Genomic DNA, 16596 nt, shown 5'->3' with positions numbered 1-16596 from the left:
TCAACATCACAGCGACTGTTACGTAACAGTCGGGGTGTACGCCCCCAATATTTGCATATGCCAGCCCACGTTTCCAACATTATAAAAGGCATTAGACAAGGGCAGCCAGTATTAACGTCTGGATCTGTGCACAACTAAATCATCAGACTAGGTAAGAAAGCAAGAACAATAGCGAAAAATGGCAGATGGAGCAATAATAACTGACATGATCCATGATAACATGATATTTTTAGTGATATTTGTAAACTGTCTTTCTAAATGTTTCGTTAGCATGTTGCTAATGTACTGTTAAATGCGGTTAAAGTTACCATCGGTTATTACTGTATTCACGGAGACAAGAGTCGTCGCTATTTTAATTTTTAAACACTTGCAGTCTGTATAATGCATAAACACAACTTCATTCTTTATAAATCTCTCCAACAGTGTAGCATTACCCGTTAGCCACGGAGCACTATCAAACTCATTCAAAATCAGAAGTAAACAATATAACAGTATACAATACTCACATAATCTGACGCATGCATGACGAACACTTTGTAAAGATCCATTTTGAGGGTTATATTAGCTGTGCAAACTTTGTTAAGGTACTGTTTAAGGCAAGCGCGAGCTCTGTGGGCGGAGAGCACGGGATTTAAAGGGGCCGCAGCATAAAATCGGCACGTTTATAATGATGCCCCAAAATAGGCAGTTAAAAAAATTAATTAAAAACAAATCTATGGGGTATTTTGAGCTGAAACTTCACAGACACATTCAGGGGACACCTTAGACTTATATTACATCTTTTAAAAACATAATCTAGGGCACCTTTAAATGTGGTTAAAGTTACCATCGTTTCTTACTGTATTCACGGAGACAAGAGAGCCGTCACTATTTTCATTATTAAACACTTGCAGTCTGTATAATGCATAAACACAACTTCATTCTTTATAAATCTCTCCAACAGTGTAGCATTAGCCGTTAGCCACGGAGCACTATCAAACTCATTCAGAATCAAATGTAAACATCCAAATAAATACCATACTTACGCGATTAGACATGCTGCATGACGAACACTTTGTAAAGATCCATTTTGAGGGTTATATTAGCTGTGTGAACTTTGTTTATGCAATGATAGAGTCGAGAGCTCAGAAGGGGGCGGAGAGCGCGAGCAATTAAAAGGGCCGCAGCCTGAATCGGCGCATTTCTAATTATGCCTCAAAATAGGCAGTTAAAAAAATTAATAAAAAAAAAATCTATGGGGTATTTTGAGCTGCAACTTCACAGACACATTCAGGGGACACCTTAGACTTATATTACATCTTGTAAAAAAACGTTCGATGGCACCTTTAAAGATGGTACAGGGGATGTTTTCGTCGAATGAGTTTTTGAAATGAGCGCATGCGGAAGAACAATCCCCCTCCTTCACAGCTCATTTCAAGTGAACGGCTCCCAAAACTCGTGCATGAGTGTTTGTTTACCACCGGCATTTGCTGTGTTATTAAGCCGGGCACACATTTTACGACTAGCTAAAACATTCTGACTATGCTCAACATACAGCGATAGTTTCCTGCTCCTGAAGCAGATTTATATACTTTCACATGGAATTTGAACACCGACTGTAATCGCAGACTGAACGCAACTGGCTCTGACTGGACGCGTTTGAGCGCGATCAGTCATAAGTATCAATTTACATTCATAATCGGCCTTACAATCGTTAAGCCGCGCACACACTTAGTGGATTCATTATGTCGGACTCACCGCAGGTGACTCATAATCTGCAGTTGTTACTCCTGTCTCCCGACAAACACATTGCATGCAGCGCCTGTAGAGTGTGGAAAGTTACTAGAGCGCGCAGCCGCGCGTCTCTCACAAGGAACGTCATGGCAGTAATTGACAAGCCAGAGGGCCAATCCGCGCACGTCTCTCACAATGGCAGTGATTGACAAGCCAGAGGGCCAATCGGCCAATTGGCTGATGTTTTTAAGGCCCTACCTTGTGCACAGATGATGTATATTAATATTATTACTTTCAGTGCACCTAATAAATAGTCTTTTATCAGTTAGTAAAGACAGTTTCAAGTAATATTGCAAAAATGTATAAAACAGAACATCCTCTTTACCACCTTTAAGCAGCTGTTCAGTCAGAAATACGTTATACACTACTTTGTGTACAGGGGATTACCCCAAGAAACCACAGCTGTTCCATAAGCACCACCTACTGTCCTACCTAAGAGTGAATCTGCATTTTCATTCAGTCAGTCTGCTTTTCTTTTCTTTTTTTTTTTTGCAGATGTGTCTTATGTAGCATAATTTCACAAATATTTCACAAATCACAAAAAAAGAACAACAGTCTGCCTGAAATCTCCTTTTGTGCTCCACGGGGAAGTGAAAAATCAATGTTACATACAGACATGTGATTGTATCAAATTTTAACTAAAGCCCAAAGTATACTGCGTTTTTTTTGTTGTTGTTGTTTTTGTTGTTGTTTTTTTTTAAACACAGGTAAGCTAGGGTATGAGAACATTAGGGAATTTCAACATCAGCACAGTACGCACATTCTGTACGCGCGTAGCCATATTTTTTTTTTCTACCCGCGTATACAATGTCTTTTAATTGGCAACATAGGCCCAAGCTGTTGTTTCACAGTTGGAAAAGACAATAGATGCCCAAGTTAATGAGTGCTTGTGTGAGGGGATTAAAAAATAACTGCATAATATGCATTCTAAAAATCTAATTCATAATTCCTTTTTATGCTGCTAAGAGGGCCGATGGCCACATACACACTGCAAAATTTTAAGAGAGACAACGACATTACAGATGTTATTAATAGTGATCGACCGATATTGATTTTTTTTTTTAGAACCGATACCGATAATTTGTGTGTTTATGTGCCCGATAACTGATATGCAGAACCGATAGTTCATGCGGTGGCCGTGCTGGAGAAGCATTTCCTGAGCATCAACCCGCTGAATGAACAGCAAAATGCAGATGACTTCACGAGACTAATGATGAGCATAGTCAACAGAGAAAGTTACATCTTTATTGGGACAGGACATGACGGATTATCTTACGTGGCTCCGTGAGCTTGTCTCTATTTCTTAGAGACAAAACACCCACAAGATGGCGGCGTTTATCTGTAAATCTGATATTACAAAACCGATATCCGTTTATGGTAAAATGCTTAAATATCAGGGAAAATATCAGTAAAATCGATATATCGGTCGATCTCTAGTTATTAAGCACTGAATATCTCACAGACAACTCCACAGAAAGCGATTATGGCTCTTGCAAGATGTGATCTTTGCAAACTTTTCTAGAAAATTTATTTATATTCAGTGTCTGAGGCTGATGCTAGGGGGAACTTTTCAGCTTTATCTACAGTAATATTTTATATTATATAAGTATATAGCTAACATTCCAATATTAAATCAAAGAATGGCTCGACATGCATCCACAGGAGTCTAAGCCTTGAATATCCACTGACCCTAGACCAGACCCTGGTATATGGTTTCAGAAAGACAAATAATTCACAGAAAGTAAATGATTCACCCATCACTCATCATGAAATCTCATTGGTCCAAAATCAAATTCCGCATAAACATTTATTCTGACTGGCCGTGTCAAGGGGTAGACAGAGAGGATGGTTCTCAAAACGTTCTTACAGAAGCTTACATAAACTGACGGAAACACTTCTGCCTCCACTAGACAAATGACTTTCTTCTGTGAAGAGAGTAAGAATCAGTCCAACAGGTGTCATTAATCAGGGTGGGTTTAGCATTATCCACATCATAATCACTAACATGTGAAACAGGAGCCTGTATTGGTCAATTATGAGCCCAAAAATAATTCAATAACAATCAATTATAGTGGGTGAAACTGAGAACAATTGATATCTGGTGAAACATGGTCAAAAGGATTTGCACCATAAAACATTATTCACGGTCTCATCACAGAAATCTCCATTATCCATAATTCCTGTCAGTAGAGTTACCACAATACCAAAATTTCAGTAGTCCAAAATTTGCCCCCCAAAAAAGAAATAAATACAGGTGAAAAAAAATAAAAAAAAAAGTCAGCACACTGTTGTAATGTGAACTGAAGTCTGATGAAGAACATGTAGCTGATTTAGGTGCATCACAGCACATTGCATTGAATGTTAAAAGGTACTTTCACAATTGGTTCAATAGGTTGTTTGCAATCACATGGTTCTGGTGACGCGCAGAATAACGGTGGAGGGCAAGCAGTGAAAATTAGAATGGAAGAGATGGAGAAAAGTCCTTTCTGTGCTGGTTTAGAAAGGTATAAACAGAAAATCTCAACATATGTTGGACATGATCTTTAGGTTATGAAGATGAGTGACTTTTCCACTGAATTGAAAGACTTTCCTGCCATCGAGGAGGTAGATATAGAGAATGTGAAGCTGCCGTCACGCCGCGTTCAGTTCTAGTCTGGGTTTGTTTATATTGCGCTGCCTTTCTACTAGCGAAGTTAGAGGAGTATTTTGATTTTTGTCGCGATTGTGAAAAATGTCGCCATTGTAGGTCATTGCTGAATCAAGAATTGCTGAATCAAGAATTGCAACAGGAGCTCACGTCATCGTTCAAAGAAAAAACTGGACGGTGTAATACAATTGTTGCCTTTTATATGTGTAAAAACACACTAACGGAAGCAGGTTGAGGAGGTGACGGGGAGACGCCATATCAAATCTAATAATGTCACTGATTTAACCCACTCCCTATCACCCAATAAAATAATCACATAGCTGAGTGTTTTTGAAATGATCGTCTTTGTTGTTGAATCGACTTCTGTCAGCTTGTTAAACATTTATTTATTTGGACATTTTCTACCATATGATGGCTGAAGCAGCAGCGCGTGACACTGTTCTCATGGTAACCAGATCAACATTGTGAACGGAATACTACAAAACTGAAGTGAAAACACCAAATTATCATTTAATTGGATAAAATAGCTTCTCTTCCCTGCAAACGATACCATGAAGAATGTGAATATTTAACAAAGTCAAAAACAAATAAGGTAAGCAGGTATCCATATTCATTTCAGTATCAGCAGATGCAAAACGCCATTAAAAGGTGACAACTTTTAAAGTTAAAAAACGATTTAAGTTATAAAAAAAACGGTATAAGTTATGTAAACGATATAAACACCTTCTGGGTTCTCAATTTTATCGATTTGAGCAACCATAAACAACGCAAAACATACGAATTTTGAGTTTTTGATAGGATTCCTACATAGAAAAATCACTCCCTGCCCTCCAGACTCATTCGCGCTGCTGCTGTGACGTCATGTGCAAACAACCTATTGCTTGGTCTGAGGAGTTCGACCGATCCCGTTGCCCTTGCTAGACTGTGTTCACTCTGTATTTTTTTGGGTCTGATCTGCGGTACGCTTGCATCAAAGCGGCAGCTGTTTACCCGTTTGCTAACGATGTAGGAGAAGACGGATAAATGCAAAGTGATTCTCGTCTCAAATTGTATAGTTTGGATACCCCAAACCACCTTTATAAGCAGATTCAGGTACGGTTCATGGGTGCACACCAGAGCTCAGAAAACAGCATTCACATGAACCAAGGTCCAAGAAACAATTTCCATTTACTGAGTTTTTCCATTCACTATTAAAACAGTGCTGGAGAACTTGCCATGAAGAGGGGAAAGTAATCTGCTGAAAATCTACAGAAAAGCAGGAGGCAAAGCAGGTCTGGAGTTCGTCTAGCTCTCAGTGACCTCAGAATGAGTTCACAGCCAGCAAGCATGAAGAGTTGTAGCTGATGTTAACGATGTTACAACTTTACACAAAGTTACTGGGTTCCTTCAAATATCCTGAATCATCTCACTGACTGAAAGACTGAATATCAGGCATGGCAAGAAATGTGAAAGATCACCACTTTACAGCCACAAAGCACAGGAAGCCATCAACGTGGAACTACGTGACAGCTTCTTTATTCTCACATGGCTGCAAAAAACCACCACATGAGCTCACAAACTGAGTCAAAGCCAGTCCACTTTCAAGTTTCAAGCAACATTTGAAGTCAAACCCTCTTAGTTGACTTTGCATTGAGTATTTAAAACTATGTAAGAGCAGATCACACTTGTTGAATGGTTTTTAGAGGAAAGCACGGCCTAAATCTCAGAAATAAAATGTCTGTTGCGTGAGTGAGAAGAAAATCTTTTTGCTGATGGTCCTCTCTGCACGCACTCTTAAAGAAAATTCTAAACCACTATGACGGCTACATTTATATTTGTTAATTTAGCAAACACTTATCCAAACTAGTGACTTGCAAATATTCACAGTTAACAAAGTCAAGTTTAATGTATAAGCTAGATTGGTATATAAGCTAAAGCAGAGGTGAAATGCAGAAGGGAAGAGAAAGATTTTTTTTTTTTTTTTTTTTTTATGAAAGAGCTCATCCTTTTTTAAAATAGCCAATAGTGTTTCATTTACATAACAGCCCAGCAAAGCCATATTTGTTTACTTGTTTGTCATTGACTTTTTCACACACTATCCTATGACTACACAAATGCTATAGGCTACTTTATAGTGCTTTTTATATATTTTGAAGTTTGGCTATTTATTTTTGGATGAACTATCCCTTTTTAAAAAAAGACTGGCAGATTACTGCACCTCTTGGGAAAGCATGCTTTAAATCAACACTTAAGGGTTGATGACAAACGTAATAAAGATTAGGACACCAAAAGAACGCAATTGCTTCTGCAGGAAAAATCTAATGCACTTATACCATTTGTAAACATGAGCATTAATTTATTATATCATAAAGATTCCTCAAGGAGCCGAAAGTGATTTAAAGTCACATAATAACTTAACGCAAACATTCCACGAAGCTGAGTAAGCAGTACAAAAGCACATAATTACACCCAGCATGGACAAAACTGCTGCGTTTGTGCTACTAATAGCTCCCCATGAAGTTCACTTAAAAACCTTTTGAGAAACGAGTGGGCTGTACATACTAACACAATCATCATTACATAAAGCAATAACTGTATACTTAACATCTGATGATGTTTTAATTTAAACACTGACACTATACATTAAAAAGTCATAATACCCAATGCAGATATATTGCTTTTCAAACACACACTAGTTTTCAAGTGTCTGAAAACATATGAATCTGTAGTTATGAACTGATGACTAGACAAGCCGGGGCCAATCTCTGAATGAATGGCAAGAGTCTGTCCAACACAAAAATGACGTAGAAGACTTAAAATACTTAAGATTGATGCATAATTCAAAATGCTTCCAGTCATTCTGACAAATATCTCGACAATTATATTTCCCTACTCTACAAACATTCTAACATGAAAGGATGCTAATAGGGATTAGAAGTGAAGAAAAGGGATGAAAGTAAAGTTTTAAACTGGCCCTAGTGAAAACAGACCAAGTGAGGATAAAGCAGAGATTTCATGTGCATTTCAGTGGAATAATTCATGGGATATTGTTCACTGTACAAGAAAGAAAAGCCAAGAGAGACTTCATGTGCATTTCACTGGAATAATTCACAGGATATCGTTCACTGTACAAGCAAGAAAAGCCAAGAATCTGCACTTGATAATGCTAAAACTGCCCTGGCCACAGCAGTTCTTGTGATATCCGTTACGCCACAATAAAAATATGAGGTGTTACAAAACTTTACTGACAGATAAAAACAAAAGAAGTGGGAAAACTGACAAAGCCGGTCCATTGCAATGAAGACTGATTATTCAAAGTTTGCGTGTCACAAATAAGAAACTTCTGTCTTCAATTGCCTGTTACCTTGAGGCTTCAAGATGACTCTTTTAATTAGAGAGCTGAAGAATTAAAGGATTTCAGAGGCATAGACCCGAGAACCAAAGCATTGAGATGCTAAAGGATCCTGAAGAGGTCAATTCAGTCCATGTTAATTGCTTGGCAGTCCTTGAAAAGACTGCTTGTCACACACCTTTACATGTGCTGATGCATACAGGCCAACTAAACTCACACATTACCATGAGAATCGTCAGATGTTTTAGGGTTATAGTTCATGCAATAAAAACTGAGTATTATTGATAGCAATAAACAAATGAGAGTCACCGATCATATGACTCTTTGTACAAAGAGTGAGATTCTCTTTCTTCCATTGATGGATCATCTCAGATCCTCTAGGCGAACATGATCATCAGCTTTAGTTCATACGGCTCCAGTGCTGCTGACCAAAATACGGAGACGTTTCAACTTGTTATGCTGAATATGATTTTTTTTTTTTAAATGTATTACGTTAGAAAACTGCAACATAACCATTTTAACTAGTGGTCTTTGATTAAAAATAAATAAATAAATAAATACTTATTTTCCTGTAAAGTGAGGTTTATTGATAGAGACCTCCATGAACACACATGGGCTCATCTTCACCCTGCAAAGCTGATTATCTGTCAAGCAGCTGCCATCTCTCTACAGAAATCACCCTACCACACATACAATGGACAGACAGATGGATAGAGAAAGAGATAGATAGACAGACAGATAATAGATTAATAAAACAATAGTCAGTCACACACACACACACACACACACACACACACACATACAGACAGATAGGTAGATAAAATGATAGACAGAACAATGGAGACAGGCAATTAGACAGACAGTTAGACAGTTAGACAGATAGATATATAGATACTTTAAGTTATATGACGTCTGATGTATTTGGCACACACTGGTATGTTTTAAACTCCAGCTGATGGCGCAGATCAGCGCGTAAGACAAAAGCCCGTTGTAGCCTCACATGTGCTTAAGAGCGTTTCTGCTGCGGCAGCTGAACATGCATGATTCCTGAATGCTGATAGGCTCCTCGAGACAGAGTGCAACATGTAGCACAGGAAGGAAACTCTCATCTGAGCAGGCCAGAGAGGAACATCTCATGGCCTACATCCCCATCCACATCATCACACACAAACGCAACACATACCTGGAGCTTCTGAACAGACGTGAATCTTAAGTCATGCACGAACGGGTTTCTGAATGGAGGAGGCAGCTCGCGCTTCTGCTCTCCATCCGCATGTGTGCTCTTGATCAGCCTCATCCTCGACAAATCCCAATCAATTACAGTAACCAAACTGCCGTGATATCCGTATCTGCGTCCTTTAGGCCTGCGGATTCCACTTGAGCGCGTTATTATCTAGCAGTCCTGGAGCTCGAGGAGGGTTGAGGGATTAGGCGGATCATGTATTTGACGATCGCTCCTCTTTCCGTGTGCGCAACAGCAGCAGTCAGTCCCGCTGGATGTCATGGAGGGACAGAATCCTGCCGGTGGTGCGCATGCGCGGGCCCGCTCCTCCTCCGCTCACGCCATAAGATGCTCCACTGTGATGTGACTACGCACGCGCAGATCCTCCATCCGCTCCAATGGGCGGCAAAGGTTGATGGCTAACAGTTTCCTTTAAAAGGCATCTAATTTATACACCCAATTTATACACTGAAAAAATATTATAAATCTACAATGTAAAAAAAAAAAAAAAAAAAAAAAAAAAAAATATATATATATATATATATATATATATATATATATATATATATATATATATATATATATATAGTTAAAATATTCTCATTTTTTATATTTTCATATTTTGTCAAATCAACTTAGGTAATTAATGTGGTTCAGATAACATTATTTTGAGATTCTGTTGATTGAATCAATGGCCTTCATTGTGTTAACTCAGATTTTTCATTTCAATGAACTCACAATTTTAAGGCAACCATGGTAACTTAGTTTTTTTAAGTTAAACCAACAATTCTTGTTTACAGTGTATATAAATATATAAATCTATCAATTATTAAGTAAGTAATTTCCATCACTGAACACCTAAAGGTATATTTACCCAGAAGACAGTGGTGCTGGTGAGAAGAAAACAAAATCAAGGTAAATTTCACTGAGCAGAACTTTTCTGTTGTGTTATTTCACTCAAGCTGTAAATTAGTCAGATTTTGTTAATAGTGCACATTTTTAAATCATTAACAGAATTCTATCAAACACAATCACAAAACATTTGAGATGTGTTGGGGGGAAAAAATAAAATAAAATACAACTACAGCTGTAGGCAGCAATTACAAATAAAGTGCACTTAATAAATCATTCCATGATGATTTTAGGCAAAGTGGTTTAAAAAGCTATGCAGAATTACCTATATAGTATAATTAAAAATTGCTTTTAACTTTTGACCAATAGGTGGGACTGTCACCAAATTGGCATGGTATTGTCAGGCAGGGTTGCCAGGTTTTCAATGTACTATATAATGTGGTATATATTTCCATCTGTAAGGCTATAATGTTATCTTTATCCAATTTGTTTAATTTTCTTTCTATTCTTGTGTCATATTATATATATTAATGTGCCCAGAACTTCTGAAAACCACAACAAATTCTGTATTTGTGTTCTCCTGACGAATAAAGCTCATTCTTTTATTTTCATAAAACCTGTGTAAAGTCTCACTGTAAAATCCCCACTAATACACAGACTGATAGTACATTACATAGTTACATTCTGCAGACTTAAAATCCATCTTTTCACAGTAAGGGATTCATGCACAATTATTACAAAAGCTGCAAACATTCACTGATGCTCAAGAAAGAAATAGTGGGATTAAAAGCCATGGACATAAACATTTTGAACAGGATGGCCTGAATAAATTGTTTAAAGATCTTCTTTTTTTTCATTTATTGTCCTTCAGAAGAAAGATATTTATATATTTCCCAGATGACAAAAAAAGTACTTACACCAATCATCTTGTTGCAAATGTAATTTTTAAACTTTTTAATTATTAGCCTGTCATTTTGCAGATTCTACAAGGTATACGTAAACGTATGACTTAATCCACAATTCATCTCCGTGTATATAAAGACCACTGGTAGGGAGAGGTATTGTGGATTAAATATACATTTTCATGATACTAGGCGAGAGTTTGTATACTCGCGAGTCCACCGTTACACAGAGAGGGATTGTGGATTAAATGATTGAACTATAAAAAAATAAACAATTAGTAAAATAAACAAAGCATTTCAAAATGCGTATTAAGTGGAAATGATGATTTATCATTTTGAAATAAATAAATGCCTACATTTTTACTTCTATGTCATTAATATCTTTGTTTATGCATTTTCGATTGCGCTCTGTACAAATAAATAGTTGCAGAAAGAGTCCCCAAGTGGAATGGTTCCCAGCCCGGGTCCTGGAGAACTCCCAACGCTGCATGTTTTTCCTATCTGAAACACAAATTTAAAGGGAACCCCTGGTATTAAGACTTGTATGGCTTAATACAGGGGTAGGCAAGTTCAGTCCTAGAGAGCCGCTGTCCTGCAGAGTTTAGTTCCAACCCTGAAACAAAACCTTTAGCTGCCTATAGCCTTAGTAATCCTGAAGAGCTTGATTAGCTTGTTCAGGTGTGTTTGATTAAGGTTGGAGCTAAACTCAGCAGGACAGCGGCTCTCTAGGACCAAACTTGCCTACCCCTGGCTTAATATAATGTAAATGATGTCTCTTACTGAAATATATAGTAGAAAACCCATGAAAGATTTACGTTATTTAAAAAATCCATGACATATTTGGACCGATTTGGACAATGGGGGGGGCACCATTTTGTTTAGGTGCACAGTGAGTTCTATGTCGATGACGTCAAATGGTTGCACTTTCAGCTACTGGCACCGATAATGTGATGACCCTTATAATGACCCTTATAATTGCTTGGTCTATTATTCTTTTTCTCCAAAATGAATCACAGTTTTGAGGGCCTAAATATGCTTGAAAACTCAAGAAACTTTACTCGCATCAGAAGTGGTGAAAATTTATGTCTGATATGGGTTTCAGAATTAGAAATGGCTCGATAGCAGCACCTACAAAATTTCAATTAAGCGCCCCCTTCGTGCTACGTTTCACGTACAAGTATGAAATTTGGTAGACACATGTAACACCCCAATACCTACAAAAAAGTCTGTAGGAGCAAAACCTGAAAACCCAACAGGAAGTGAGATATTTTGAATTTTGCAAAATGTTTGCAGTTTTTGCCATTTCCATACACTGTACTTTAACGAACTCCTCCCAGAGATGTTATCAGATAAACATCATATTTGGTCAGTCTAATCTAAAGGCCTTTGCAACATCTACATGCAAATATTCAGTTAGTCATAGTGTCATCTGTTAGCAACAGGAAATGGCATGTTTTACACTGTAATTCACTACCTGAAACACATTGAAATATACCATGAAGTTCCAAACATGCTAGAAACACGTTAAATCATGCAACACTTGGCTAAGTGCTAATCTATGCGACTGAGAAGAGTCCTGCCCTGAACACATCTACATGAAAATATTCAGTTATAGTAATAGCGCCACCCACTGGCACAGGAAGCAGTGTTGGGGAAAGTCACTTTTAAAAGTAATGCATTACAATATTGCGTTACTCCCTAAAAAAGTAACTAATTGCATTACTTAGTTACTTTTCATGGAAAGTAATGCATTACATTACTTTTGCGTTACTTTTTCTCATCTGGGCTGGGCTGTTTGTTTGGTTGTTTTTATAAAAAAACAAAAAAATTCTATTTTTGTCAAATGTAAAGGCCCTTTCACACCAAAAGTGAAATGAATAAGCCTCAGGCTGAAGGAAATGGAAAATTAACGGCTGCATAGTAGAGAGAGCAGTTCAAACACACAAGCCTGGAATACAGAAGAATAGAATGTAGGAGAAGTAAATGTATGCTCACATTTAGTCTAGAACTCGTCTTAGAGTAACCATCATGTTTACACAAGTCAAGTCAAGTCACCTTTATTTATATAGCGCTTTTTACAATGCAGATTTTGGCTGCACAGCAGCTCTTAAAGAAAATGGTGTCAGTATCCATCTTAAGTAAATTCAGTATTGATTCATTCCGATGTAAGAATCAATAGTTATTAATTTAGTTAATTTATCTATATCAGCACTGGAGTAAACAGTGATGTCATCATCCAGCTCAGTTCAGTTCGCATAAATTGGTGTCAATGCAGGCAGATCAAAACACTGTTGAATATCAAATGTCAAGCGTTCCTAACTAAGCAAGCCAAAGGCGACAGCAGCAAGGAACCCAAACTCCAACAGGTGACATCAGGTGGCAAACAGGTATTAAAAATGGAGAAAAAAACCTTGGGAGAAACCAGGCTTAGTCGGGGGGCCAGTTCTCCTCTGGCGAACAGTGCTTTGTTATGATTCAGGCAGCTATCATAATGAATGAATGAATGAGGCATTTATATAGCGCTTTCCTATGTACAACTGTACACCCAAAGCGCTTTACAAGTCTCTCCTCAACCACCACCAGTGTGCAGCATCCACTTGGATGATGCGACGGCAGCCACAGTACAACAGCGCCAGTGCGCTCACCACACATCAGTTGTAGGTGGAGAGGAGAGAGAGTGAAAGAGCTAATTCAATGAATGGGGATTATTAGGAGGCTGTGATTGGTAAGGGCCTATGGAGGGAATCTGGCCAGGACACCGGGGTTACACCCCTACTCTTTTACGAGAAGTGCCATGGGATCTTTAATGACCACAGAGAGTCAGGATCTCGGTTTAACGTCTCATCCGAAGGACGGTGCTTGTTACAGTACAGTGTCCCCGTCACTATACTGGGGTGTTAGGACCCACACAGACCACAGGGTGAGCACCCCCTGCTGGCCTCACTAACACCTCTTCCAGCAGCTACCTGGTTTTCCCAGGAGGTCTCCCATCCAGGTACTAACCAGGGTCAGCCCTGGTTAGCTTCAGTGGGCAACCAGTCTTGGGCTACATGGTGATATGGCTGCTGGCAACTGAAGTCCGATGGGATCGCAACAGTCAAATTATTTATTTCAGTTCCATCCAGTTGAGGATCGTATTCATCATGCCGGTATGGACGGTTTTTTGAGGAACTGTGCCACTGGCTGTCGTGTCGACAAGGCCTTCACAATGGATGATCTAGTTGACTCATTCTCTACTGACACTTCAGGGCTGCGTTGTGGTCGTGTCAAGGGGCAGATCCTCAATCTCACCTGGATCTGGCCCGGATCCGGTTGACTACAGTAAACCTCGGGATAAACAGAAAGACTAATATTAGCATAGATGCCATTCTTTTTCTGATGTAACGAGTACATCTGGTGTTATAGGAAGTGTTCCCGGTTCCGGCTGACTTAATTTATGCAGCCTAACAATCCTTTAATGGATTTGAAAATATAAATTGATAATGTGTTATGTGTATGCCAGGTTAAAGAGATGTATTTTTAGTCTAGATTTAAGCTGATAGAGTTTAGGTGGCAAATAGGAGAAGAATCTACCACCTGTGGTTTATCAACTGGCCTGAATTCTGAGACCGCAATAGACGTGAAGGACTATAATGCATTAAGAGCTCGCTCAGGTACTGGGGAGCTAAACCATTTTGTGCTTTGTAAGTAATTAGCAAGATTTTAAAATCTTATGAGCTCCAGGACTGCCAGATAATAACATGCTCAAGTGGAATCCGCAGGCCTAAAGGACGCAGATACGGATATCACGTTACAGTAATGTAGCCTCGAGGTTCATGAACACAGCACACAACACCTCTGCACTTACTCACAATTTCTCTCAACATGGGGACAGGAGGGCTGTCATTCAATAAAGGAGAAAAAAAATAACTTGCTTTACTTATTTGAAAAAGTAATTCGGATATATTGTTGTAAATTTAAAAGTAATGCATTACTTATAGTTACTTGAAAAAAGTAATCTGATTATGTAACTTGCATTACTTGTAATTCGTTACCCCCAACACTGACAGGAAGCGACGCGTTTAACACTGTGATGCACTACTAGCAACATACTAAAATATGCAATTGAGTGCTAAACATGCTACAAACATTCTAAAACATGCTAGCAACACTTAGCTGAGTGCTAAAGCATGCTATTATTGTCATGAAACTGGAAGTTGCTGTAACTCAAGCATACTGTAAAGAAGCAGGAAACAGGTTCGAATCCAAATTGCAAGCTTTATTAGTAGAGAGCGTAGTCGTACAGGCCAGGTCAAAACAGGGGCAAACAGGAACAGCGAGGAACAGGCAGAATCATAGTCACAGTACAGACAGTAGATCGGGGCAGGCAGATATTATACACAGTCCAGGTAACAATATACAGTCCAAAGGCATGCAGCAGAGAATGGTAGACGGGTAACAGACAACAGGTTCGGCAGGCAGTTCGGCAGGCAGTTCGGCAGTTCGGCAGTTCGGCAGTTCGGCAGTTCGGCAGTTCGGTCAGGCAGTTCGTTCGTTCGTTCGGCAGGCAGGCAGGCCAGGCAGGCAGTTCGGCAGGCAGGCAGTTAGTTCGGCAGGCAGGCAGTTAGTTCGGCAGGCAGGCAGTTAGTTCGGCAGGCAGGCAGTTAGTTCGGCAGGCAGGCAGTTCGGCAGTTCGGCAGGCAGTTCGGCAGGCAGTTCGGCAGGCAGGCAGTTCGGCAGTTCGGCAGGCAGTTCGGCAGGCAGGCAGTTCGGCAGGCAGGCAGTTCAGGCAGGCAGTGCGGCAGTTCGGAAGGCAGGCAGTTCGGCAGGCAGGCAGTTCGGCAGGCAGGCAGTTCGGCAGGCAGTTCGGCAGTTCGGCAGGCAGGCAGTTCGGCAGGCAGGCAGTTCGGCAGGCAGGCAGTTCGGCAGTTCGGCAGGCGGCAGTTCGGCAGTTCGGCAGGCAGGCAGTTCGGCAGGCAGTTGGGCAGGCAGGCAGTTGGGCAGGCAGTTGGGCAGGCAGTTTGGCAGGCAGGCAGTTGGGCAGGCAGGCAGTTGGGCAGGCAGTTGGGCAGGCAGGCAGTTCGGCAGGCAGGCAGTTCGGCAGGCAGTTCGGCAGGCAGTTCGGCAGGCAGTTTGGCACGCAGTTCGGCAGGCAGGCAGTTCGGCAGGCAGTTCGGCAGGCAGTTCGGCAGGCAGGCAGTTCGGCAGGCAGGCAGTTCGGCAGGCAGGCAGTTCGGCAGGCAGTTCAGCAGGCAGTTCGGCAGGCAGGCAGGCAGTTCGGCAGGCAGTTCGGCAGTTCGGCAGGCAGTTCGGCAGTTCGGCAGGCAGTTCGGCAGGCAGTTCGGCAGGCAGTTCGGCAGGCAGTTCGGCAGGCAGTTCGGCAGGCAGTTCGGCAGGCAGTTCGGCAGGCAGTTCGGCAGGCAGGCAGGCAGGCAGGCAGGCAGGCAGGCAGGCAGGCAGGCAGGCAGGCAGGCAGGCAGGCAGGCAGGCAGGCAGGCAGGCATAACAACGCTCAGAAATGTACACACAGGTGAAACAAGACTTCGCAATGATGTGTGGTGAATAAGAGTCCTTTATAGTCCGGTTAATGTGCTGCAGCTGGGTGTGGTGATTGGTGATTAGTGTGGAGCGTGTGCAGGTGACTGGCAGGGAGGATTATGGGAATTGGAGTCCGGGAAGTGACAGGAATCATGACACATACAATGTCCAATCTGTTGTAACTCAAGCATACAATGTCCAATCTGTCAATTTTTGCCATCTACATGCCAAAATTTAGTTATAGTCATAGCACCAATTTCTGGCAACAGGAAGTGTGGCAAATACAAATGACTGATGTTGTCCTCCTATATTTATATAATTAAATGCACATTGCCCACTGTGCTCTGTTTTT

General features: G+C 40.4%; 1 protein-coding gene across 1 annotated transcript in view; it reads right to left on the bottom strand.

Moving 5' to 3' along the window:
• LOC125242848 (lysophosphatidylcholine acyltransferase 1) overlaps positions 1 to 9367 on the bottom strand; it is a 52712-nt gene extending 43345 nt beyond the window's left edge. Inside the window, exon 1 of the mRNA XM_048151842.1 lies at positions 8935 to 9367. Coding sequence (XP_048007799.1) covers positions 8935 to 9048 — 114 coding nt within the window. The 5' untranslated portion in view covers positions 9049 to 9367. The remainder of the gene's footprint in view (positions 1 to 8934) is intronic.
• Between the last annotated feature and the right edge of the window lie 7229 nt (positions 9368 to 16596).

This window comes from Megalobrama amblycephala, linkage group LG13 (genome assembly GCF_018812025.1).
Source record: "Megalobrama amblycephala isolate DHTTF-2021 linkage group LG13, ASM1881202v1, whole genome shotgun sequence".
NCBI lineage: Eukaryota > Metazoa > Chordata > Actinopteri > Cypriniformes > Xenocyprididae > Megalobrama > Megalobrama amblycephala.
The sequence above is the reverse complement of the archived record's forward strand: the minus strand, read 5'-3'. Positions and strand labels throughout refer to the sequence as shown.